The sequence below is a fragment of the Balaenoptera ricei genome, chromosome 9 (genome assembly GCF_028023285.1).
Source record: "Balaenoptera ricei isolate mBalRic1 chromosome 9, mBalRic1.hap2, whole genome shotgun sequence".
NCBI lineage: Eukaryota > Metazoa > Chordata > Mammalia > Artiodactyla > Balaenopteridae > Balaenoptera > Balaenoptera ricei.
Genome location: NC_082647.1, coordinates 96,269,450 through 96,295,585, shown reverse-complemented (window position 1 = coordinate 96,295,585; position 26,136 = coordinate 96,269,450). Strand labels below are relative to the sequence as shown.

General features: G+C 46.0%; 1 protein-coding gene across 11 annotated transcripts in view; it reads left to right on the top strand.

Annotated features, from left to right (window-relative positions):
- Window positions 1-26,136, top strand: part of ATXN7L1 (ataxin 7 like 1) — a 231,740-nt gene that overhangs the window by 195,575 nt on the left and 10,029 nt on the right. For 7 of the 11 annotated variants that reach the window (XM_059934153.1, XM_059934152.1, XM_059934151.1 and 4 more), the window contains 6 exons: window positions 1,687-1,970; window positions 5,145-5,227; window positions 6,089-6,345; window positions 20,580-20,775; window positions 24,243-24,364; window positions 25,813-26,118. In XM_059934153.1, the coding sequence (XP_059790136.1) occupies window positions 1,687-1,970; window positions 5,145-5,227; window positions 6,089-6,345; window positions 20,580-20,775; window positions 24,243-24,364; window positions 25,813-26,118 (1,248 nt within the window). Of the gene's footprint in view, window positions 1-1,686; window positions 1,971-5,144; window positions 5,228-6,088; window positions 6,346-20,579; window positions 20,776-24,242; window positions 24,365-25,812; window positions 26,119-26,136 lie in introns of those variants that run through there. The other 4 variants (XM_059934160.1, XM_059934159.1, XM_059934154.1 and 1 more) reach the window with 2 other exon arrangements.

Sequence of the window (26,136 nt, the reverse complement as noted above, 5' to 3'; positions counted from 1 at the left end):
ATATCTCTTTGTGACTCTGCTTTCTGTAATTTGTGTCTTTTAAAATTGAGTGAAGGAATGAGCCTGGACGAATTCCATATCCCATGGCTTTGCATTTTTTACCATTTGGAAGAAATCAGGAATGCAGCACTGATTTCACCAGGTACTATCTTTGCAGCTTCTTAGTGTGCTGACTTTTCAAGGGCTTCTTGTGCTCTTCTTCAGCGATAGGGGAGTGCTTTGAGAACTGCCATTAACTAGAAAGTAGCAGCAGTGCAGCTATATCTCGGTGATTGAAACACTCATCAAAGGCTGAACTGTCAGTGACTCGGTGTCTAACTGAAAACCACTGTTCCAGTTTCCCCTCACGTGGGACTTGAAGTCCCACCCCACGCTTCCCCGGGCCAAGAAGGCACGTGGTCCTGGGCTGAAGTCTCAAGTCTCAAGCATTGTGCTCCACTACTGAGTGCCCTTCTCACTGGCAGAGGCCTATAAATAACATGCGGGATCCTGTTCCAAAGTCAGCAGAGGGGCAGGGGCTGAGGGGTTGCTGAAATAATTTCATGAACAAATTGATCAAAGAAATGATCTGTGAATGAATCTTAGGGAAGGGAGAGCCAGCCAGCCATGTGGGCAGATAAGACTCCTCACCTGCAAAACCAGCCCGTCTTTCATGTCCCCCATTGTCTGCAGGCATGTCTAAGGCCTCTTCTAGCCCATTTGGCATTCACATAGCTAAGTCGGCTTCACTCTCAGCTCAGAAATGACTTGGGGGGTTGAAGTGTTCACATTCTGCCCCCCTGCAAGGAGGAAAAGGGCATCTAGTTCAGGAACCAAAACAAAGCTTATTCATCTCATCTCATCTTTTCAGACCCACAGACAGAGTTCTCCACCGCCCCCCAGACACAGGGTCATCCAGCATGAAATGCACAGAAATCAAAAGCATATCCGTTACAGGAGAAATGGCAGGGAAGTGGGGCTAAGGTGACAGACTCTGAAGAGCAAACATACACCTTTGTGCTCTGTCTTCTTAAAATTCATCCTCTCACCTGCCAGCCTTGAGAATTGCCTATTTACATAACTAGCTGCCTAAAATGGAATATTAGATAATGTTCCATGGCGGCTCACTCAATTTGAGCCCATCCCCGGGATATGAGTGATCCAGAAGTCCTCTGACAGTGTATAGCGTGGCACGCTGGCCCGCAGCCATGCCTCCGTGTTGTGTGAGCTCCGAGCTAAACAGATGTCAGGCCCGATCGCCCGGGTGGGAGACCAGCCGAGCAGCGGGGGGAGGGGGCGTGATTCAGCACGCGGCTCCGTGGCACAACGGCCTTCGTGGACAGACAGCATCGCTTACTGAGCTTCACAGCAGGCGCCTTGTTCTGCCCAAGGTGCTGTCTCGGAGACTGCCGACTAAAGGGACTGAGAAAGGGGGGAGCTGCAGGATCTACGGGGACAACCAGTCCAGGAGGTAATCAGTCAGTTCTGATGCCATCCCTGGCGCTGTGCCGGCCTCACACCCCCTATTGGTCCTTTCCAAGGCGTGCATGTCCCTCCCAGCAACACTGGAATCCTGCTGCTCTCGTATAGGAGGAGTATAAATAAGTGATAAGGAAGTGTCCTAATGATGATAAGCGGGGATATCTTCTCAGCAGACCAGATGAATCAAAGAAGGCAATTGTGTGTGTTTGTTCATTTATTTTTCAGTGTTCCGGTTCCCGTAGTCAGTTTAGAGAAAATTCCTAACCTAGTGAAGGCAGATGGTGCCAATGTCAAAATGAACTCTACAACCACTACTGCAGTCACCTCCTGCTCCACCTCGTCCTCTGCCGTCTCCACCCCACCTGTAATTAAGCCGGTCTTGATGTCCAAGTCAGTGCCACCTTCCCCAGAGAAGATCTTAAATGGCAAAGGAATTTTGTCTGCCACCATAGACAAGAAGCACCAAAATGGCACCAAAAACAACAACAAGCCTTACAGGAGACTTTCAGGTACGTGTCTGTGTCCTTCGAGTCTGGCTCGTGATCAGATTGCAGTTGAGTTGCGTCCAGAACGAGGGAGTGATGCTTTCTTATAATTGAGCAGGTCTGTTTCGTTTTAAGGGAGACACGGAGTTTGCCTGCAAACAGGAACCCCCCCCCCCTAAAAATACAAGGGAGAACTGGTTCTCTTAATCCCGGGCCAGAGGCGGTATCTCGCTCAGCTCAGCACTTAGCAGGAGTTACCTTAGTGACCCCAAGGCAGGAGGCTCTGCAACCCCTCAGCAGTCTGTGGATTCGGAGGGTCTTGTCCTCACACTGACAGGCCAAACTGCCCCTGGGTTCCGGAAAGCAGAGTCGGGCAGTCCACCGTGATATCTCCCAGTAGCTCAGGGCAGGCTTGGGACAGTCGCATTGGTGCTGTCTGCCCATCTCCATCCTTTGGTCTCGTTGGTTTCCAGGTTGATTCTGTGGTCTGGGGCTGCAACTGCCTTTACCACATAAGCAGATTGGAATTTCCATCTGGGAACGCTTGGACTGGCACAGCAGATGGGGCGTTGAAGGGTCTCTCTCCTATCTACTTGGTTGCCTGAGTACCTCAGGGTACCCAGAAAGGTGCACATGGCCAGTCCTTAAGACAATGGTTGCGCTTAGGGGCCCCCAAGTGGGTGATATTTGCTTTGGGATTGTTGTAGAAGGAAATCTGGCAGTTTTACTTTCTCTAAAAGACCAAGAAAAGATATAAGCTTTATAACTTCTTCACACACTCTGGGCATTTATCAAATGTCAACCAGAAAAAAGAAAATACAGTTGACCCTTGAACAGCGCAGGGATTAGGGGTGCCGACCCTCCACGCAGTCAAAAATCCCTGTATAATTTCTAGTTGGCTCTCCGTATCTGCAGTTCCTCTGTATTTGCGGATTCAGCCAACCTCCAATCATGTAGAACTACAGTATGTACTCTTGAAAAAGATCCGCGTGTAAGTGGACCTGCACAGTTCAAACCCACGTTGTTCAAGGGTCCACTGTACAGGGTAAGCTGCCCTGTGAGAGTGAAGCTGTGTCCTCTGGTATGAGCATAATTCCTAAGCGCTCCAAGAATTGTGGGTCATTTTCATTTTCTACTTTGTGTTTATCTGTGTTTCAGTTTCTCTATCTCACATCTGTCACTTTCAAAAAGTTTACTTCTTAAAAGTACCTCAGGCCCAAAGCATTCAAATGACACAGTTATTTTACCCTGAAGATCTCTCCATGTCCTTTCCACCCGCTGTCCAGAAAGAAAGGCAGAGCCTGGCGCTCTCTTGAGGGCGGGGGCCTCACTGTGTGGACGGAGCCCCCCCGCTCCTGGCTGTCTCCCTGCAGGGAAAGTTCATCTTCACTCTGCAGAGGGGGCAATCCAATAGGCCTGGCTGGGCGCAGTGAGGCCGGCTTCCTCCTCCTGGCAGAAGTATGACCATGGCTTCCAGCCGGCACCTTAATCTGAAGTTGTTCGGGCATTTTCTGTGTGTTTGTGGATTTTGTTGGTGGTTTTGTCTCATTGGGTCTTTTGCTTATTTCTCTCTCACTTTCGCATTTGGCAGCCAGCTCCTACCCCCAGCCAAACAACCTGCTCAGTTCCCGGCCAGCACGAGTGCCGGTGTGGATCTGGGCACGGGTCTGACTCCGCCAGGCCCAAGGGAAACGACTCACACCAGGCGGCCTGGACCCTGGCACCCAGACCCTCCTCGGTGGGCAGAGAGGGCTCGTAGGAAGCGAACCTCTCCAGGCCTAGCGGTTTTCTTTTCTTAAAAATGAAGCTTAAAAAAAGAAGACAAAAGCAAAAGAAAGAGGCAGGCTGCATTTTGAGAGTCCACCAGGAAATCTGTCTTGGATATGAGAGCGGTTTTATCGCAAGCATCGCCACCAGCACTGTCGCAACCTCCCCACAGCTCCCAAACCTTCTTTTAAAATTAGAATGCATTCATTTATTACGGTCAGAGCTTACTCCACCAAGTTCAGACAGTTTTTTCGGGCAAGGTAACCTCTCTTTAGCTTGCAGCCATTGGAGGCCCTTAAGGAGACATTCCACCAAGTATATATACACCCCCCGTGCGCCCATCCACCCACCCGCCAACGCTGCAGCCCGTCTCCCTGGATACTCAGAAGAGCTATGTCATTCCTGCCCTGCAGGACTCAGGTGTTTGTTGGGTGCCTTCCAGAAACGGCACAGGTCCTCAGGAGGTGGAACTTTAAAGCCTGAAGGGTCCTTAAGAGATTGCCGCACACCCCCTCGTTCTCCAGGGGGAGGAGAGCATTTCTGTAATCCGGAAGGGGTGAAGGATCCAAAATGAGCATAAAAAGAGCAGGTTCCTTAGAAGTAACCCCAACGTGAGCTGTCAGGAGTCCAGCGGGAAGGCAGGAGCTGGGGAAAAAGCCCGCCTCCCTCAGCAGGGTCCCCGAGGGACCCGGCTTGTTCCCATCTGGAGCATCAGGCCTCAGTCCAGGGGCAGAGCGACTGTGACACTAACAGGCCCTGCCCTCTCCGCACCTTCAGCTTCAGCCTCAGTGTAAAGCCCACACCTGCCCCTGCCCCTGCCTATATGTTCCTGAATCCGGGAAATGATTTTTCTGGCCGTCAAGGCTGCGTGGAAAACCTCGTGCTGGGGACTTTGCAAAGCGTGAGAGAGGCAGGTCACGCTGACGCGTCAAGGAAGAATCTCCCACCTAAATAGCTAAAGCTATTAGGGAGGCAGGGCAGGAAGGGGTGGGTGATGTATTCTTGGAGCTACCCCGGGGGAAGAAGTGGCCCTTGGGCCTCAGGTGGTTCTCCCTGGTCTGCAGCCACCTCTGCCCAAAGGTACCGGGGGAATTGTTTGGAGTGAAAGTGTGAGAGCAACTGGCTCCTTTCCCTCCGCTGCCCACCTCCCCCCCCCCCCAACCCGATTCCCTTGTTCATTCCGATCCCTACCGCCTCCCGCTGGACTTGGGAATTCTTGGGTTCAGAGGGGAGCGCCATCTTCCCCCAGCGGTTCTGGAAGCATTTTAGCAGCCGGTTGGAAAAAAAAAAAAAAAACCAAAAAAAAAACAGATTGCCTGACAATGTCTCACTTGTTGGTGCAAATGTGCATTTTTTTAAAAATGTGGTCTTAATGCCAAATCCTATTTAGTCTCCTTTTTTCTTATATTTTTTGTTTGTTTCTTAAACCAGAGAGAGAATTTGACCCAAATAAACACTGTGGAGTATTGGATCCCGAGACAAAGAAACCTTGCACAAGATCCCTCACCTGCAAGGTATTTCTCTTTCCATAAAAAATACTTCCTGCTCTCGCTGGGGCCTTTGTCGAAATGTTTGCATGCCACTCTCTGCACACGGCAGGGTGTGGAGCCTCGACATGACCCCCAGCTGTTCTTTGTAAGGGAAATGCTTTCTTCTCTTCCATGGTAGCAGAGCGCCTGCCTCAAGCTGGCTGGCTTTTTAAGAAGGGAAAAAAAAAAAAAAATAGGCTTCCCCTGTTACTTGTGAGGCCAGACAGTAAATTGTATTTATAGGCACTCACAGGCGGTTCTAAACCCTGCTACGTTTTAATGTATGCAGGAGCAGCGCGGCGGCGGTGGCAGCGCCCTGAAAGGCAGCCCCGGAGGGGAGGACGAGCCGCCGTGCCCCTGATCCAGCCGCAGCGGGGTGGCCGGGGGACAGCTGACCCGAGGCGGCCGCCAGTGGGTGGCCCCCAGCCCCGTATTTCATACTGAACTGCCAGTGCCTCTTGGGATGGAGGCTGTGGCCCTCTCTGCTTGGTGGCTCTGTGTGTCTGGGCCAAAGCAAGCCTCCCACCTGCACCTGGATTAACTCCAGCACGCCCTCACCGTTGCCTTTCATCAGAGAGGTTCTCATGGGTTCTGCGCTGAAGCTCGTCATCTTTTGCCATTTTTTGGAGGAAGCTTTGGCTTCTTAACGCCAGGAGCGTAGGGCACGGTTGCGTTTTGTGTGGTCTCTGCCTCTTCCCAGCCACAGAACAGGAGCTGTTGCCTTGAAGTTGACTTTTCAAGCACCTCTAAATTCCCATGAATTGCTGTTTCTGAAGTGGAGGGCCCGGGGAAGCAGGTTTATGTGCTGATCAAAGAGGCTGTGCTTTCCGTCTCTCTTCTCCTTAGACTCATTCGCTAAGCCATCGGAGGGCAGTCCCAGGCCGGAAAAAGCAATTTGACCTCCTTCTGGCGGAACACAAAGCCAAGTCCCGGGAAAAAGAAGTTAAAGATAAAGAGCATCTCCTGACTTCGACAAGGGAAGTACTTCCAAACCCATCCGGGCCAGCGCAGGACTCGCTGCCGGGATCTTCAGGGAGCTTGGGCCCAGAACCTAAAGTCGCGTCCCCTGCGAAGTCCAGGCCACCTAACTCTGTGCTTCCTAGGTAAGTCCCACCTGGGCGATAGAAGCCTTGAGTCCGTGGTCAAGTGACCCTGCCCGACTGGGTCGTGTGTGGTCAGATCACGTGTGAAATGGGAGTCGTTATCGTCCTACCTGGTGAGGTGGTGGTGAAGTTGAAAGGAGAGGATGGGTGTGAGGGGCTCAGCCCAGTGCCCGCCACGTAGCATTCAGTGGATTCTACTGCTATCACCATTGTCGTCCTCACTGTGGTCAACATTGCCATGGTCGTCATCCTCCATAGCAGACCTCTATCCGGCAGGATGTGTTTTCACAGAGCAAGAGTCAGCTAGAAATAAATACCTGAAAGGATGACACTCAAGCACCAGGCAACTTTCTGGTCACCTGAGTTTTTAGATTAGTTGAAGATTCCTGGAGCAGAGAGTGGGGGAAGCCTGGGGGGACGGGTAGTCAGCACAGCTTAGGAGCCCACTTGCCATGATATTTTGTGAATTCTTTCCACAACTCTCCAATGGTCAGGGTAAAGGGATAATTGCCGTGACAGGGCTGTCTGTCTTTACATTTCCCTCCATACCAAGAAAGCTGAGCCAACCTCTTTGGGGTTTTATTTGGTCGTCCTGGACCGAAAGGAAAGAATAGAAAACAAAACCCACCTGGGGGAATTCCCTGGCAGTCCAGTGGTTAGGATTCCAAGCTTCCACTGCAGGGGGCACGGGTTCGATCCCTGCTCGGGGAGCTAAGATCCCGCATGCCACGCAGTGTGGCCAAAAAAAAGAGGGAGGGAGAAAAAAAATTCCACTTGGGTTGAAAATCCATGTATGTGTGTTTTGACAGGCAGTGGAGTGCCATAATGAGCCACAGACCGATTTCCAGGTGATAGGACAGGGAACCCTCATTCAAAAATATTTGTTGAGTGCTTGCTCCGTAAGCAAGGTACTGTGTTAGGTACTCTCAGGCAGGGGCACGGAGATGAATGAAACTAGATCCTGCTTTTCAAGAATTTGGAGTTTAGGAGATGAGACTCAAATATCCATAGCATCATAAAAAGCAAACATTAATAACACCATATAAGTGCAGATATTAGTATCCTCTGATGATTTTTTTTTTTTTTGGCTGCGTTGGGCCTTCGTTTCTGCACACGGGCTTTCTCTAGTTGCAGCGAGCGGGGGCTACTCTTTGTTGCGGTGTGCGGGCGTCTCATTGCGGTGGCTTCTCTTGTTGCGGAGCACGGACTCTAGGCGCACGGGCTTCAGTAGTTGTGTCTCGCGGGCTCTAGAGCACAGGCTCAGTAGGTGTGGCGCACGGGCTTAATTGCTCCGCGGCATGTAAGATCTTCCTGGACCAGGGCTCGAACCCGTGTCCCCTGCATTGGCAGGCGGATTCTTAACAACTGCGCCACCACACAAGTCCCCTCTGATGATTTTTAATGCATACACTGTGAGTCTCAAAGAGTAATTGTCCAGTCAGCAAGTAGGCATTAAGAGAATATAGTTACAAAAGAAGGGGAAGGAATTTATTTTTAAAGCAAAAGCAAGTATTTGATGACAGTTGTTACTGACCTACCAGGATCTCTCATGCCTTACACTTTGGTGCAAGCCTGACCAGTTTGGCAGCTGGAGCCCATCTCTTGGAATCACCAAGCTCAGCCTCAGGCAGCTGGGGGGATGGAGTCAGACGGAGTCAGATGGAGTCGCCACCCACACATCTCCATCATCATAACCATTGTCGGGTCGTTGTCGTCATCCATTTACTTGCCACTGCCCTTGCCACCCCTCACTTTCCAAGATCGTTTTATAATTTCTCACTGTAATGCCAGATGTTGGTGAAGGATATTACCCTTGGGGACACAGTTCTGCTCCAAACTTCTAGAAGGGGCTTCAATTCTATATACAGTAGCTTTCAAACTTCTTGGTGGCGATGGAACTTTTTTGTTCCCACAGAACCTTACTTACATGGTACCCGATATAAAAGCAGACCTGCCTCCACCTGAAGCCCGCTCAGCCCTGCTCTCATCGCACGTGTACCCAGAACCCACTGTCCCCCAGCCCATCCAAGGGGTCACCTCAGCTTCCCCAAGGACTCCAGGGAACCCCAGTTTGAAAACTCTTTTATTATACATTTCTCCATCGATCTTGACTGATGCAGGCACTTCGCACCCAAGCAGTGGTACCTGGCTAACAGAGAGGCTGGGGGCAGCCGTTAAAAAATGATACAGGCAACAGTGGAGCCTTCAGAGCTGCTTCTCTCTCTTCCTTTTTTGATTTAATTTTCAGGAGAATGTTTGTCAATAGAGAAATGCCAGGTGTTTATGTTCTTTTAGGGAGATAGAAGAAAGAGAGAGGGTGAGGTTAATCAGCAGAAAAGAATGTCTCTGAAAGAAAAGGGGAGGCCAAGGAGCACATTGCAAATGTTGGTAAGAGAATAATTTTTGAGGACGCTTTTCGAGGCACCAGAAAACTCAGGGGTGAATTCTGTTCCACAGTTAGTGGGAAATCACGTCCTTTTTCAGTTGCTTTAGGTTCAGATGAGACCCCATGCCATCAGAGATCGAAAAAGCATGATCAGAAGTAAACGTACCCACATAAGACTTAAAGCAGTTATTTTCCTCATATTAATGACGTAAATATAATAGATGTTTCAATCACACTCATTATCTATAATTGGCCAAACAAAAAATTATCACACATGAATGGAATTATGGTTATCCCTTCCCAATCGTGAATTTCTCTTGTAGGAAATGCTAACGGCGTGTGAATTTATATCTTAAATATCATTTTGGTAACCTTGAAAATATTCCAGTTCTCATATTTTTGAGTTGCAACCCATCCTTGTCAGGGGTTCCTAAAAGAGGGACTTGGGTCTAGGATTGGAAAAGTGAAAGTTAGCTAGCAAGGGTTGGAACAGGATTGGAAGTGCAGGGCTCAACTCCTTGTCTGCTAACTAGATGAACGTGGCCATGTCTCTCAGCCTCTCTGGCCTCAAATTGCTCAACTGTCAAATGGAGCTAAGGAGAATTAAGTGAGATAAAGTACCAAGCTCATCACAAGCACTCAGTTCATGGTAGCTGGTAGTAGGGGGCAGTGGTAGTCAATGGGAAAGCAATGGGAACCAGTGAAGGCCTCAGTGCTACCTGATTTCCATTCACCTGTCCTCCTGGCCTCTGTCCTTCAACCTGGGGGCCCTTGGATAACATACCAGTATGCTCTGTTTCTTTGCCCCCAGCTCTAAGGAAACACATTATTCGCCCCACAGAGCCCAAGGGCTATGAATGATCAGGCCAACCAAAGCCATCAGGACTCTGTTGGCAAGGCGCAGGGGTTCGGGGAAGGGGGACAGCAGAGGGAGGAAGGGTCAGCTGTGGAGGTCAGTGCTGCCAAGATCTGGGCACATTCCCCTCTGTCTCATAGACGCTCACACATCTCCCCTTAAAGTATAAAATGGCAAATGCCAATGAATCTAAGACTGACAAGGGCAGCAGGGAAAGAGGCAGAAGGTCCTAGATACCTGAAAAAGGGCAGAGGTGAGCCTGGAGTGAAAGCTACTTCATTACATAGTGTAAATCGCCAAAGTGGAAGCCATTTCTCTCCTTGACTTACGTTTGTCCCTGGGCTTTTCCTACTCTGTTCTCAACAGGGGGGCCTTTGAAGTCAAGCAGGCAGAGCCAAGTCTCATTTCCACTTTTTATTAGCTTGGCAACCAATGTCCTCATCTGAGAAATGTAGGTCATAGTTAGACGCACCTAAGGCAGTGGGTAGCTCCAATGAGAAAAGGTATGTGACATGCCTACATACAGTAAGGACTCCGTTAAGGTCAGTTGTTTTGCTCGTGCTTCCTCAAAGTGGTGGGGGTTAGGGGACGTTAAGTTTCTCTGGGTGCAACTGGACAGGGGCCATGCACTGTCTTTAGACCAGACTGGTAAGTGGAGGGGTGAGGGGTAATGTAGTGCTGAGGAAGAAAGGTTGGACGGCAGCTTCACACTTGCGAGACTTTTTCCACACTTTCTGGCAGTGGCCAGTTGCCCAATTCCCCATCATCCTCTCCAAGCCTTGGCTTTTTTGAGACACAAGTTGGTCCCAGCGCACTCCATCCCTCCAGGTTCCACCCTGGAAGGCAGTGATCAGAACTGGGAGGAGGTCTTGAAAGCATCCCCCATTCCGTCATCGCCAGGAGGGTGCCCACATCCTGAGTGACACACGTCTAAAAACGAGGAGATCCACAGCTCCTTCTTCCCGTTGTGCACATGCACACATGTGCCCAGCGTCCTTCCTTCATGTTTCTGTCTTGGCTCTCAGAGCTGATTCTGCTCTGCAGCTCGCAGTTTTCATGCTCAGCTTTACTCTCCATGATTCTCCTCCCCTCGTCTCCTCTCTTTTGTCTGGCAACTGGAACTTACTATTGAGTGTTTCAACTGTTCTAAAATTTTTTTTCTTAATGAAACTTCTTTTTTTTTTAATCAACATAGTATAGACACATAGTTGAAAAACTAAATAGTACTAAAAGGGTTAGAGTGAAAAACAGTAGTTCCTACCATCCTGGAACTCTGTTGACCCTCTCTGTGTTAGAGCACCTGTTTCCTGGACCCCTTTGCCACCTTCTCTCTTGGTTTGCTCCTTTATTTGATGGAGTATCTTCTCCATTAGCTTCCTGTGAAAAGGGACATGGGAGGTCAATTTTTAGAATCCTTATACACCTGAAAATGTTTTTATTCTACCCTCACACTTAATTGATCATCTCTCTGAGTATATAACTGGATTGAGAATTATTTCCCTACAGAATATTGAAGACAATTTTTCCATTCGCTTCTGGCATCGAAGGTTTTTATTGAGAAGTTTAATAACATTCTGATTCCATTTTTAATTGCTGAAGCATAGGGCTCTGAAATTTCCCAGGGATCCCCCTTGATGTAGGTCTTTTTTCATTCATTGTACTAGGTACTCAGTAGATCCTTTCAACCTGGAAACACCTGTTTCTGGGATATTTTCCCATGTTACATGCTAAATAGTTTTCTCCCCACTATTGTCTTTATTCTCTTTCTTAACCTCCTGTTAGTTGGATGTTGGATCATTTGCTCTGACCTTTTCATCCTCTTACCTCTTTTCTCCTGTTGTCTCTAAATCTCTTGTTCCACTTTCTAAAAGATTTTTTTACTTTACTCTTCAAAACTGTATATTAAATAGTTTATGATTTACTTGTTAAGTTTTAGGATCTGGTTCTTTTTATCTGATTGCACGGCATGCGGGATCTTAGTTCCCCAAGCAGGGATCAAACCCACACCCCCTGCAGTGGAAAGGCAGAGTCTTAACCACTGGATCTCCTGGGAAGTCCCTCCTCTTTTCTTCCTTTATCTTCATTTCCCCCAAGTTTGTTTCATATATATGTTCATGTGTTTGATGTTTGGTTGGTCAGCTTATGTTGGAGATGTTCCGGGAATGTTTGGTTATCTCTAACCATTCATATTTAAAAGAGAGGCTCTAACAGGCTCATTGAAGGTCTATGTGGGACTATCAACCAAAAGGTCATCATGTCACCAGTCAGCCTTTTGTTGGAATATTCCCAAAGGCAAGCTGTGGAAGCCTTTTCTCCGGGGCCATTCAGTTTCCTGAGGGAAGAATCCTGCCTGCTGATGTACCTGGCAATAGGCATTCTGGCAGTGCCAAGTAAGGATCTGACCAGGGGAAGCCCACAGTCCTCCTGTTTTTAGCCCTATGCCCCCTCCTGGTCTCTGCTGAGCCTGGGGGCCCCACGTCTAGAGTCTCTCTGGTTCAGTTTCTCTTTTTGAGGGTTGATTGGAGGGCGAGGGGGCTGGCAGGGGCAATGGTAAGTCATGTGACCGTGTGAGGTAGTAGTGGTGACCTGCGGGTCCAACGACAGAATATTGAGCCTTTCAGCTCTCTCGCTATGTTTAGTCCTCACCTCACCCATGACTTTTGCAGCTCTAGCTGCTCCAGGTGCCCTGCTTCTCAAGGTTCTGTGGTAGGTCAGCTCCTTTCCCATCAGTTAACACTCTCCAGCCACAGTCTGTCTTCTAAAAATAGGTTAAAATCTCTTGTTCACACTTCTTGGGACACTTCAGATGCAAGTAGCAGAAAATCTTGCTTACTAACCACTTCAATAATTAGGAAATTTCTTACCACTGGTGACAAGAAGTCCAGAGGTGAAAGGGCACCAGTCCCCAAAGATCAGGAATTGGCTCTCCTTTTTTTTTTTTTTTGTAACCTAGTCTTTTTTTTTTCTTTATTGGAGTATAATTGCTTTACAATGGTGTGTTAGTTTCTGCTTTATAACAAAGTGAATCCGTTATACATATACATATATCCCCATATCTCTTCCCTCTTGCATCTCCCTCTCTCCCACCTTCCCTATCCCACCCCTCTAGGGGGTCACAAAGCACTGAGCTGATCTCCCTGTGCTATGCAGCTGCTTCCCACTAGCTATTGGTTTTACATTTGGTAGTGTATATATGTCCATGCCACTCTCTCACTTTGTCCCAGCTTACCCTTCCCCCTCCCCATATCCTCAAGTCCATTCTCTAGTAGGTCTGCGTCTTTATTCCCGTCTTGCCCTATGTTCTTCATGACCGTTTTTTTTTTTCCCTTAGATTCCATATATATGTGTTAGCATACGGTATTTGTTTTTCTCTTTCTGACTTACTTAACTCTGTATGACAGACTCTAGGTCCATCCACCTCACAACAAATAACTCAATTTCGTTTCTTTTTATGGCTGAGTAATAATCCATTGTATATATGTGCCACATCTTCTTTATCCATTCATCTGTCGATGGACACTTAGGTTGCTTCCATGTCCTGGCTATTGTAAATAGAGCTGCAATGAACATTGTGGTACATGACTCTTTTTGAGTTATGGTTTTCTCAGGGTATATGCCCAGTAGTGGGATTGCTGGGTCGTACGGTAGTTCTATTTTTAGTTTTTTAAGGAACCTCCATACTGTTCTCCATAATGGCTGTATCAATTTACATTCCCACCAACAGTGCAAGAGGGTTCCCTTTTCTCCACACCCTCTCCAGCATTTATTGTTTGTAGATTTTTTGATGATGGCCATTCTGACTGGTGTGAGATGATATCTCATTGTAGTTTTGATTTGCATTTCTCTAATGATTAATGATGTTGAGCATTCTTTCATGTGTTTGTTGGCAATCTGTATGTCTTCTTTGGAGAAATGTCTATTTAAGTCTTCTGCCCACTTTTGGATTGGGTTGTTTGTTTTTTTGATATTGAGCTGCATGAGCTGCTTGTAAATTTTGGAGATTAATCCTTTGTCAGTTGCTTCATTTGCAAATATTTTCTCCCATTCTGAGGGTTGTTTTTTCATCTTGTTTATGGTTTCCTTTGCTGTGCAAAAGCTTTTAAGTTTCATTAGGCCCCATTTGTTTATTTTTATTTTTCTTTCCATTTCTCTAGGAGGTGGGTCAGAAAAGATCTTGCTGTGATTTATGTCATGGAGTGTTTGGCCTATGTTTTCCTCTAAGAGTTTAATAGTGTCTGGCCTTACATTTAGGTCTTTAGTCCATTTTGAGTTTATTTTTGTGTATGGTGTTAGGGAGTGTTCTAATTTCATTCTTTTACATGTAGCTGTCCAGTTTTCCCAGCACCACTTATTGAAGAGACTGTCTTTTCTCCAGTGTATATTCTTGCCTCCTTTATCAAAAATAAGGTGACGATATGTGTGTGGGTTTATCTCTGGGCTTTCTATCCTGTTCCGTTGATCTGTATTTCTGGTTTTGTGCCAGTACCATACTGTCTTGATTACTGTAGCTTTGTAGTATAGTCTGAAGTCAGGGAGCCTGCTTCCTCCAGCTCTGTTTTTCTTTCTCAAGATTGCTTTGGCTATTCGGGGTCTTTTGTGTTTCCATACAAATTGTGAGATTTTTTGTTCTAGTTCTGTGAAAAATGACAGTGGTAGCTTGATAGGAATTGCATTGAATCTGTAAATTGCTTTGGGTAGTATAGTCATTTTCACAATGTTGATACTTCCAATCCAAGAACATGGTCTATCTCTCCATCTATTTGTATCATCTTTAATTTCTTTCATCAGTGTCTTATAATTTTCTGCGTACAGGTCTTTTGTCTCCTTAGGTAGGTTTATTCCTAGATATTTTATTCTTTTTGTTGCAACGGTAAATGGGAGTGTTTTCTTAATTTCACTTTCAGATTTTTCATCATTAGTGTATAGGAATGCAAAGATTTCTGTGCATTAATTTTGTATCCTGCTACTTTACCAAATTCATTGATTAGCTCTAGTAGTTTTCTGGTAGCATCTTTAGGATTCTCTGTGTATAGTATCATGTCATCTGCAAAAGTGACAGCTTTACTTCTTCTTTTCTGATTTGGATTCCTTTTATTTCTTTTTCTTCTCTGATTGCTGTGGCTAAAACTTCCAAAACTATGTTGAATAATAGTGGTGAGAGTGGGCAACCTTGTCTTGTTCCTGATCTTAGTGGAAATGGTTTCAGTTTTTCACCATTGAGGATGATGTTGGCAGTGAGTTTGTCATATATAGCCTTTATTATGTTGAGGTGAGTTCCCTCTATGCCTACTTTCTGGAGGGTTTTTATCATAAATGGGTGTTGAATTTTGTCGAAAGCTTTCTCTGCATCTATTGAGATGATCATATGGTTTTTCTCCTTCAGTTTGTTAATATGGTGTATCACATTGATTGATTTGTGTATATTGAAGAATCCTTGCATTCCTGGGATAAACCCCACCTGATCATGGTGTATGATCCTTTTAATGTGCTGTTGGATTCTGTTTGCCAGTATTTTGTTGAGGATTTTTGCATCTATGTTCATCAGTGATATTGGCCTGTAGTTTTCTTTCTTTGTGACATCTTTGTCTGGTTTTGGTATCAGGGTGATGGTGGCCTCATAGAATGAGTTTGGGAGTGTTCCTCCCTCTGCTATATTTTGGAAGAGTTTGAGAAAGATAGGTGTTAGCTCTTCTCTAAATGATAGAATTCGCCTGTGAAGCCATCTGGCCTTGGGCTTTTGTTTGTTGGAAGATTTTTAATCACAGTTTCAATTTCAGTGCTTGTGATTGGTCTGTTCATATTTCCTATTTCTTCCTGGTTCAGTCTTGGAAGGTTGTGCATTTCTAAGAATTTGTCCATTTCTTCCAGGTTGTCCATTTTATTGGCATATGGTTCCTTGTAGTAATCTCTCATGATCCTTTGTATTTCTGCAGTGTCAGTTGTTACTTCTCCTTTTTGATTTCTAATTCTATTGATTTGAGTCTTCTCCTTTTTTTTCTTGATGAGTCTGGCTAATGGTTTATCAATTTTGTTTATCTTCTCAAAGAACCAGCTTTGAGTTTTATTGATCTTTGCTATAGTTTCCTTCATTTCTTTTTCATTTACCTTTGATCTGATCTTTGTGATTTCTTTCTGGCTCTCCTTCTGTGGCTTTCTTTTATTCCACCCTCTTCGATCTTTTGGCTTCATCTTCAACGTCATTAGCAAGATGGCTACAGCACTTCCAGAGAAAAAACATCCAGGTGAAGGTGGAGACCACCTTTTCCTTGTGTCTCTTTTTTTTTTTTAATAGCTGTCCTAGTGGGTGTGAAGTGGTAATTCATTGTGATTTTGATTTGCATTTCCCTAATGACTGATGATGTTGAACATCTTTTCATGTGATTGCTGGCACCATTTATATATCTTTTCTGAGAAATGTCTATTCAAGTCCTTTGCTCATTTTTTAAATTTATTTTTTATTGAAGTATAGTTGAATTACAATGTTGTGTTAATGACAGCAAAGTGACTCAGTTATACATATATATACATTTTTTTCATATTCGTTTTCATTATGGTTTATCACAGGATATTGATATTCCTTATGCTATACAGTAAGGTCCTTTGCCCATTATTTTTTAATTTTTAAAAAATTTTTGGCCACAGTGTGTGGCTTGCGGGATCTTAGTTCCCTGACCAGGGATCAACCCCAGGCCCCTGCAGTGAAAGCGCGGAGCGTTAACGACTGGACTGCCAGGGAATTCCCTCCTTGTGTCTCTTTTTAAAAGTGAGAAAAATCTTTGCAAAAGCCACCCCCCCACCACAAAAAAATACATTTTCTTTTATTATGCACTTTCCCAAACCAATCATTAACGAGATGAATGAGATTCCCATTATTACTTAAGGGGTTAAATGGAGACTAGGAAGTCATCACCATCATGATCACCACAGTTCTGTTGATCTCTTTGTTTTTCAGAGCTAATGCCTTTTTTATCCCTTTACTATGATTTTAATATTTTGGGACAGAGGAGATAAATGTGTTCAATCCATCTGCCCCATTTAACAGTAAATTCTTCAGCCACTTTCTTGCACATACCTGCACTACTAGCTCACTTTCTTTTATTTTTCTCTCTTTCTTTTTTACTTTTTCTTATGAAAATTTCCCCGTGTACAGAAAAATAGAATAGTATAATGAATACCTGCATACCTAGTTTTAACAGTTTTAATATTTTGCCACTGTGTTGACTTCATCTACATTTTTTTTTGTTTTTGTTTTTTATAAATTTATTTATTTTATTTCTTTTTGGCTGCGTTGGGTTTTCGTTGCTGCGCGCGTGCTCTCTCTAGTTGCAGCAAGCGGGGGCTACTCTTTGTTGTGGTGCGCGGGCTTCTCATTGTGGTGGCTTCTCTTGTTGCAGAGCATGGGCTCTAGGCACATGGGCTTCAGTAGTTGTGGCACGCGGGCTCTAGAGCACAGGCTCAGTAGTTGTGGTGCACAGGCTTAGTTGCTCCGCGGCATGTGGGATCTTCCTGGACCAGGGCTCGAACCCATGTCCCCTGCATTGGCAGGTGGATTCTTAACCACTGTGCCACCAGGGAAGCCCCATCTACATTTTTTGATATGTTTTGAAGTAAATTGCAGGTATCTTGGCATTTCACTCTAAATTTCCAAATGCATCTTTAGAAAGTAAAGATCTTTTCCTTTATAACTATGATACTAGTATCACACAACAAAATCCGGCTTTTATCTCCCGCAGGATAGGGAGGTCCTAATATGGTGGGGAAAGCTTCAAAAAGAGTCTACCAGAAAGTATGGGAACAACTTAAATGTCCATCAATAGAGTAGTTAAATAAATTATGATATGTCCATACTATGGAATACTATACTGGGGAATATTAAAATGATGATAGATTTCTATACATGGAAAGATTTCTACAACATCACTAAGTTAAAAAAAAAAAAGCATAATAGTATGTACAATGTGATCCAGTTCTTACACTACTAAATGTAAAATAGATAGCTAGTGGGAAGCAGCCACATAGCACAGGGAGATCAGCTCAGTGCTTTGTGTCCACCTAGAGGGGTGGGGTAGGGAGGGTGGGAGGGAGACGCAAGAGGGAGGAGATATGGGGATATATGTATATGTATAGCTTACTCACTTTGTTATACAGCAGAAACTAACACACCATTGTAAAGCAATTATACTCCATTAACGATGTTTAAAAAAAAATGCATGTGCCTGTTCTCACAGTAAAGAGGTCTGGAAGGATATAAATCAAAATGGAAGTAACACTTGATCTTGAGTGGCAGGATTACTAATGCTGTTTTCTTTCTTCATATGTTTTGATGTTATCAAAATTGTTTTACCGTTTGGGTCTTCAGCTGTAAACAGGCAACGGTGCTGTTGTCCCTTCTGACACAGGAGAGTAGGGAATGCACCTGGGAGGTGTGTTCTCTGGACTATAGACTTTTAACGTGTAGAATGAATGACATCTTTGTTTTCATAAGGGTGGGAAGATGATAGTCAATAATAAATTATCATACCAACAGAGTTGTTGTAATTATACTGGAAAACTACCTGTGGCCTTGTTTGTGGGGTTTTATGGGTTTTTTTTATTTGTAGCATCGTATGCATACATGAAATTTACTATTTTAATTTCTAAGTGTACAGTTTAGTGGCATTAACTACATTCACGTTGTGGTGCAACCATCACCACCAGCCATCTCCAGAACTTTTTCATCATCCAGTACTGGAACTCTGTACCATTAAATACTAACTCCCTGTTCCCAGCACCTGGTGACCACTGTTCTACTTTTTGTCCCTGTGAATTTGACTACTCTAGGTACCTCGTACAAGTAATTGTGCTTTGTGACGGGCTTAGTTCACTTAGCATCATGCCCCCAAGGTTCATCCATGTTGTAGCAGGCGTCAGAATTTCCTTTCTTTTCTTCGTTTTTTTTAAAGGAACATTTATTTATTTACTTATTTTTGGCTGTGTTGGGTCTTTGTTGCTGTGCGCGGGCTTTCTCTAGTTGCAGCGAGCGGGGGCTACTGTTCATTGCGGTGCGCAGGCTTCTCATTGTCGAGGCTTCTCTTGTTGTGGAGCACGGGCTCTAGGCGCGTGGGCTTCAGTAGTTGTGGCTCGTGGGCTCAGTAGTTGGGGCTCACGGGCTCTAGAGCGCAGGCTCAGTAGTTGTGGCACGTGGGCTTAGTTGCTCTGTGACATGTGGGATCTTCCCGGACCAGAGATTGAACCCTTGTCCCCTGCATTGGCAGGCAGATTCTTAACAACTGCACCACCAGGGAAGTCCAGAATTTCCTTTCTTTTTAAGACTTAATATTCCATTGTATGGATATATGGTATGGTAACAATTTCATAAAGCCAGAGTTTAGTATCTATGTTTGTAGAGCTGTCTTGTTTATCCATTCATCTGTTGATGGACATTTGGGTTGTTTCTACTTTTGTGGCTTTGTTTTTACATGACTGTGCTTTGGGGATCTGGTTTGAACTCAGGTATTTGACACCTAGAAAGATTTCAAAACAACAAAGAATCCAGGGTGAAAATGAGGGAGAAGGGAGATGCATGAGTAAAAGCTGCTTCTTGTTACTTGAAGGGGCAGCTTTCAAAGCAGAACACAGAAAACCTTTTTATTTATTTATTTATTATTATTTTTTTAAGATCCTGATTTTTTTTTTTCTCCACATCTTCTTTTTCACCCAGTCTTTCTCCCTGGTCAGTCACCTCATGAAAGTGGAGAGCAGTGAAAACAGCTAACAGCTGGCTTTGACCATTCTTCTAACTCTTCCCCTGATGTGTATGTTTCGTCTCGCTCTTTACTTCTCAGGAAGCATTAGTGCCGCCTCTTGCTGTGACTGACGCTGCTTTTCTGTAAGCTTAGCCATAATTGAGATGAGATCTGTTGGATTGTTTATACACATAGAATTCATTCATTCCTTCATTGAGAAACATATTTCTTCAACACCTACTGTTGAGTCAGCCATGCCAGCCTGTGGGTCTAGAGGCTTGTCAAAAATTAAATGGAAACAATCATCCTCAGAAGACACAATTAAACTACATGTGGTTTGATATATTAAGAAACAGGCTTGGCTATGGGGAAAGGAACTTGTGGCCCCATGGCTGGGACAAAACATTTTTTCATGCCGGTATGGTAACAATTTCATAAAGCCATAGTTTAGTAGCTATGTGTGTAGGGCTGTCTTTTGTCATCACTGATATTTTGTTGATTGATGTGAACTTATTTATCTGGTTGATCTTCCCATCAGGTCCACTTTCAAAGAGAAGCAACTGCAGGGCAAGTACAAATTACTTACATGCAAATGAATGAATAGTTGTAACTGAATTCTAGAAGATTAGTTTTAAGTTAAATTAACTCTCTGTCACATTGGTTTCTATTTTTGTATTTTCTTTTTTTTTAAAGCAAATTTGTCTTTTTTTTTTTTTTATTAATTTATTTTATTTTTGGCTGTGTTGGGTCTTCGCTTTTTCTGTGCGAGGGCTTTCTCTAGTTGTGGCAAGCGGGGGCCACTCTTCATCGCGGTTCGCGGGCCTCTCACTGTCGCGGCCTCTCTTGTTGCGGAGCACAGGCTCCAGACGCGCAGGCTCAGTAATTGTGGCTCACGGGCCCAGCTGCTCCGCGGCATGTGGGATCTTCCCAGACCAGGGCTCGAACCCGTGTCCCCTGCATTAGCAGGCAGATTCTCAACCACTGCGCCACCAGGGAAGCCCTATTTTTGTATTTTCTATTCCGCTTACACTGTTGGAGTTGTCCCTGATGCCCAAATTCAAGCAGGGCAGAGCCTCAGCTCCAACCTGTAGAGAGCTGGTCGCTGCTAACCCTCTCAGCCTGAATTTTCCCCTTGTGCAGATTTGCCACTGATCTGCCTTCCTTAATGTATCTGGAAGGCTAATTGGTCTGCCTTCCGAGCTCCGTGAAACTGGGTGGATCTTGTTCCTCAGAAAAGTTTATTCTGTTTGCTCTCTCTTGCCCTTAGACCATCATCTGCAAATAGCATAAGCAGCAGCACATCTTCAAATCACAGTGGCTACACTCCGGAACCCCCTCTACCCCCAGTTGGAGGTGACCTCGCCAGCCGACTGTCAAGTGATGAAGGGGAGATGGACGGAGCCGACGAATCCGAGAAGTTATTAGACTGTCATTTCTCCACCCACCACCCCAGACCTCTTGCGGTAGGCCTCCTTCTGTTTCCATCCAGGCATTGTTTCCCCCTGTGCTTTGCGGTATTTAGGTGACTGTGTCCTACAACGGCATCCTTCCTAAGGAGAGGCCTCCAGGACAGTGTTTTACGAAAGGGCTTCCCCTGAGGTTGAATGATTACCTTAGAAATCCCCTTGAAAATCACAGAAGGAAAGGTAAGGGCTCCCAGCTGATTTTAATCCTTTAAACACCTGAGTATTCGTGGTCCACCTTGAAGCGATAATGCTTGAGAAGCGGTGTTTATAGAAGAGCACGGGGAGCTGGCCTTCCTGCCTTGCCCATCCACGGGGAGCCTCTGATTTCAAGAGTTAGTCTAGCTCACCTGCCTTGGAAACTGTCTCTGAGCAGCGTGCCAGGTGCCAGTCCTGGCTGGTTTGCTCCCCTGTTGGTTCTGAGTTTTATTGTTATTAGTAGGTGTGATGATATGGCACCAGAACTGAGTGTGTGTGTGTGTGTGTGTGTGTGTGTGCAGGAAAGAAGGAAGCATTTCATGTCAGCGTGATTGTTGATTAACGAAAAGGTCAGTTTCTTCCCAGTTCCTTGAAAGAATCCACTTTAACAATTCAGAAGGTCATTGAAATCGAGGTGGGTGGTATAAGGAGGCATGAGCTGGAGGCTTGTTTGTGTTTGCCCTGCGAGCACTTAAGAAGGGACTGCCTGGAGCTTCCATCACAGAGGCGAATTCAGGGAGGCTGGGAACGTCGGACCCCATAGCCGGTTTGCTCTGTTCCCAGCTTGAGCCCTGCAAGATGAGCTTTGACTGTCCCAAGATGGCATGAACTGTGTAGGTGAAATCAACCATGCATCACGATAGAGTGAGTCCCTCCTCCCTTCTATCAGCGTGATGAATGAAGGCCAAATTCACTTCCTGTTTCTGGGGAGGATGGTGACCTGTACTTCACCAACAGCCTGAGACTTTGCCTCTTGGCTAGTACAAAAATAGGGACAGTCAGGAATGCTTCGGACGGCCAGTAATAGAAAACAACTCATACAGTGTGTGCACTTCAGTCATTTACTTGTCTCATATAACAAGGAGTCTAGAGGTGAGTGGTCCAGGCTTGGTTCAGCATCTCCTCAATGTCCTGCTGCTGAGGGAGAATCTCTGCAACCCTCTTTGCCTTTCACGCACAGTCTGGATGTGTCAGCTCGAGCTCCAATATCACATCCTCACCCAGTAGCACTCTACAAAGGGGGGGAAAGGGACAAACAGAAAGGGACTCTTCTTCTAAGATGCTATCTTATGTCATTTCTTAGGGAAGAAAAATCTTCCTATGAGCACCCCCAGCAGACCTTTCCTTCCATCAAGTAGGTCATGTGCCCACCCCTATACCAATCAGTGGCAGAGGATAGGATTGTAGTAACACAGAATGAAACCTGCCATGATTTCATCCCAAGGTTCTGGGAAGAGACCTACCTTCCCTGCTCACTGCTCCATGTCAGATATCAGAAGACAAGTGTGGTTCTGTTAGCAAGGAAAAGGCAGGGAGAGCTGGGGGTGGGGTAGCAGTTGATGAACTTGCCAACCAGTAGGGTCTGCCACAGTGGCCAATGCAGCGAGGATCTACAGCCCTGCCTGGGGCATCATAGGCGACCAAGGACAGGAGCCCCTGGGGCACTGAGCCTTGCATCTGTGTTGAATTAGAGACATAGGTAGCACAGACAGTAAGAGGCCTCCAGCTTCCAAGTCTGAAAGTGAGACAGGGCTCTCTACCAGAAGGCCAGACTCTGGAGCACATCAAGATCTTTGTCCAAATGACAAGCTGCCAGGCTACAGTGGATTAGCTCAACTCAGAGTCTGGCAGACTTGTGTGCCCTTCATGTTTTGCTGATTTAAATGGCAAGGCCATGGATTTGTTTCTTTGCTTTGTCCTTTCTCTCATGGCCAGCTGATACATTAAATCAATTTTTGTAATGAGCACTTGTTCAGGGTGTCTTTAGCAAGGAGACGAAAGAAGAAAAAATGTCTGGACCTGGACCGGCTCCCACATGCTGCTGGGTACCGGCTTCCACGGGGGAGAACTCCCTTTGTATGTTTTAGTACTTGGCCAGTAAGCACTTAATGTGCGGAAAAGAATTTTTCATCAGGAGTACCAGATTTGATGGGAGGCAAGATTTTAGGGTAACCCCACCCCAAACATAAGCAGAAACAAAACAAAGGGAAGGTCTTGCGTTTCCTCCTAAGAACTGTTCCAAAGGCTGGTTCCAGGAAGGATTTGTGGAATGAGTGCCAAGCCAGCACTGTGTCTGGGATGGAGGCCAGGGAGCTGCTGGGAGAGGCCTGGGGGAGGGGGGAAAGCTGCAGTTGAGTTATAGAGTCATATTTGCAGACTCGCCTGAGCTCTGACCCGGCGAATGTCACCTTCTCAGAGGCCGCTTCTTACATTTCTGTCTGCTGGCCTGCTGGTTGTCCTAACATCATCATTGAATGACATTTATCAAACATCTAACTGCTCATATTTCAGCCCCGTGTTTTAAGTGTGATAGTTCGCTCTGAACACTTTGTAGGACCTTATCTCTGTAATCCATCCTTTAGCCTAAATCTCTACTCTCCTCATATTGAGGAGGAAGAAGAAGAGAATGGGGCCCCTGACCTTTATACGTTTATAATCATCAAGACAGGCACAGAAGCACTCAATATAATGTAAAACAGCCACGTAGCGATTCCCAGGTGGAATGTAATGAAGTATGTGTAGGTGTCTGTGGGAGTTCAGAGCGGCAAGGTGAGTCAGATAAAGGTCACTGGAAAGGAGAGTCTTAATTAGGGCCCTGAGGGAGGGGAGAATTGCACTTGGCCGAGAGAAGAGGGAGGGAGACAGAGGCAGGCCGAGGGAGCAGCGGGAGGGTGAGCGCAGAGGCAGTGACGTGTCCCAGGGCAGCCTGGAAGCGCTGATGGGAGAGGCGATGAGGTCAGCACCGGGGGAGGAGGGAGTTCAGCCCAGCTGGAAGGGAGCTGGCTCCGTTGACAACAGGTAGGAACGGTATGACCCACTGGCAGGAGAACCTCAGAACCAGCTGTTTCCATTACCGTGATGGGAAGCAGGGAACCACCGTCTTCCTTGAGAAGATGACAGCTGTGACAAGCCCGTGGTGCTGACACACTACCCGGCTACTGGTTGCTGTTGGTTTGGGTTTGGTTTGGTTTTGTTTTTCAACCTAAAATGCTGGCTCAATTCCAGGTATAGAGAAGGTAGCCCTCGATGCTACAGAAGATTGAATGTCACTGTTGTTGAGTCATCCTGTGAGGTTCTGCAGAAAATCTAGGAGCTCAAACTGAAGCACCACAGAAATATTTTTGGCTTCGGTACTATTTGCTTCTTTATTTTCAGGAAAACTGTGCCCCTGTGTGTTTTTATGCAAATGTTATTTTTCTCTGTAGAGCTTATATTAGCTTATTAACCTGTAATCAAAATTAAAATGGTTTTTGTTTTCCCCCTCACAGTTTTGCTCATTCGGGAGTCGCCTCATGGGACGAGGGTACTATGTGTTTGATAGAAGATGGGACCGTTTTCGATTCGCACTAAACTCCATGGTAGAAAAACACTTGAATTCACAGATGTGGAAGTAAGTGAGCGGTTTTTGTGCAATATGAGATCTGAGCTGCTCCACAACTATCTGAACCCCAGCTTTCTAAATGAATGTCACTAGTTGTTTTTTTATTGAACAAAATGATTCTGAAATCAGGGTTCGTGATTAATTCTTAAGCGTCAGCCCCTCTTCTTGGTTGCCTGTATTTTTCAGAGACAATGTGTGGTATGCTTTGTCTTCTTTAGAGATTCCTTTTGTGTTGGTAATCTTCTAAACTAAATGAAAAGGGATTAGACAAGACCTCGTTTATTTAACAGTGTTAAAGGGCCTTTTTGCTATGACTAAGACCATCTAAGGATATTAAGAATATGCTTCAGTTTGTAATGTTAATGCTACAATGTCAATACTAAAAATTTCCTAACGGTTATGGACCAGCTTGTAATTGTTTAATGTCCTGTGAAAAAGTACGTACCGCAACCAACAGGGCAGATCAGGGGCCATGTTGCCAAGTTGGTTAAGCTTGTCTTTGGCCCTTCCCACCTCCCTATAGGACTCTCTCCTCACCTCTATGCATACTTCTCTCTACCCTAAACCCAGCTTATGTCCCATTTCTCTATGGTCCTTTTATTCTCCAGCACCTCTCGATGTATTTACATTTTAATAGATTCATGAAAAGGCGAAAAGCCTTCTTGACTTAGGGAAATGCTATTGTACAGGATGACGAGCTAGACCCTCTCAAACCATAGCATGTAAGGAGCTGCCATTCCGGCCACTTGGTAATGCAAGGCCAACCCCCTGGCTACCCCCAGCCCCCAGTCCTGCAAAGGTGAGCTTTTAAGATCTCGTAATCCACAGAATCATGGATTCCTCAGCTCTAGGCCCAGATGGTCCAGGAGAGCCAACACTAAACCCCTCACCCTGCCCAGTGAAGCCCAGGAAAGGCCAGGAAGGCATTCCCGAGAAATAGGGTAGGATGGGAACAGAATTCAAAACCTCCCCTCTCCCAGGTCTCCTCCACTCTCCCAGGCAATGATGGCATCTCAGCGCCTATTCACCACGATGCCCAAAGAGCTTCCAGAACTTCTAGAAGTAAGCCCCACTGTGCCTGCAGTAAGCTGTCATAGTGGACTTAGGATGACACATGGACACTTCCTGTGAAGTAGGAAAGGGCCACAAGAGAAGCTTATCATTTCTTCTCCCTTAAGTGACTGCCCAGTGTGTCTCAAAGGCACCCCGATATCTACCTGTGTCCTTTCTAAACAGCACCCGATGGGCTGCGTGCGGGGTTACTGTGTTCTCGGTATTTGGTGACGTATCCCTCTGCGCGGGTCCCCCAGCATGGCAGCCAGCGCCGGTGACTCTGCAGCTCTGTGCTCTCCTGTGTTGTGGAAGTGTAAATCCCGGGCACGTGGAAGGAATGTGTTGATCTGTATTTCGCTGCCTGGTGTCCTGTCAGCTCAAGTCCATATTCCTTTCCTCCTCAGGCACAGAAACCCGAGCCACAGGGCATCAGGTCCCTCCCCCCTTTTCAGGACTTGCCTAACCAATCTGCTGTCACTGAGCAACATTGGGGCTGCCTGGGTATCAACTCTGGAGAGCGTAGCACCCCGCTGCCCTCTCCGCCTCGCTGCCCAAACCCCAGGCCCCGACGGGCCCGAACCTGGAGGGATGGCAGCCGATGGGGGCGTGGAAGACATTAGGAAGAAAAGGAACGGCCAAGACTCTTTTTTCTTTAACAAGCATTTAACTCTGCATCAGGAGACGCCAGCACAGTATTCTCTTTCAGCCAGGTCAGCATCTGGATCTCC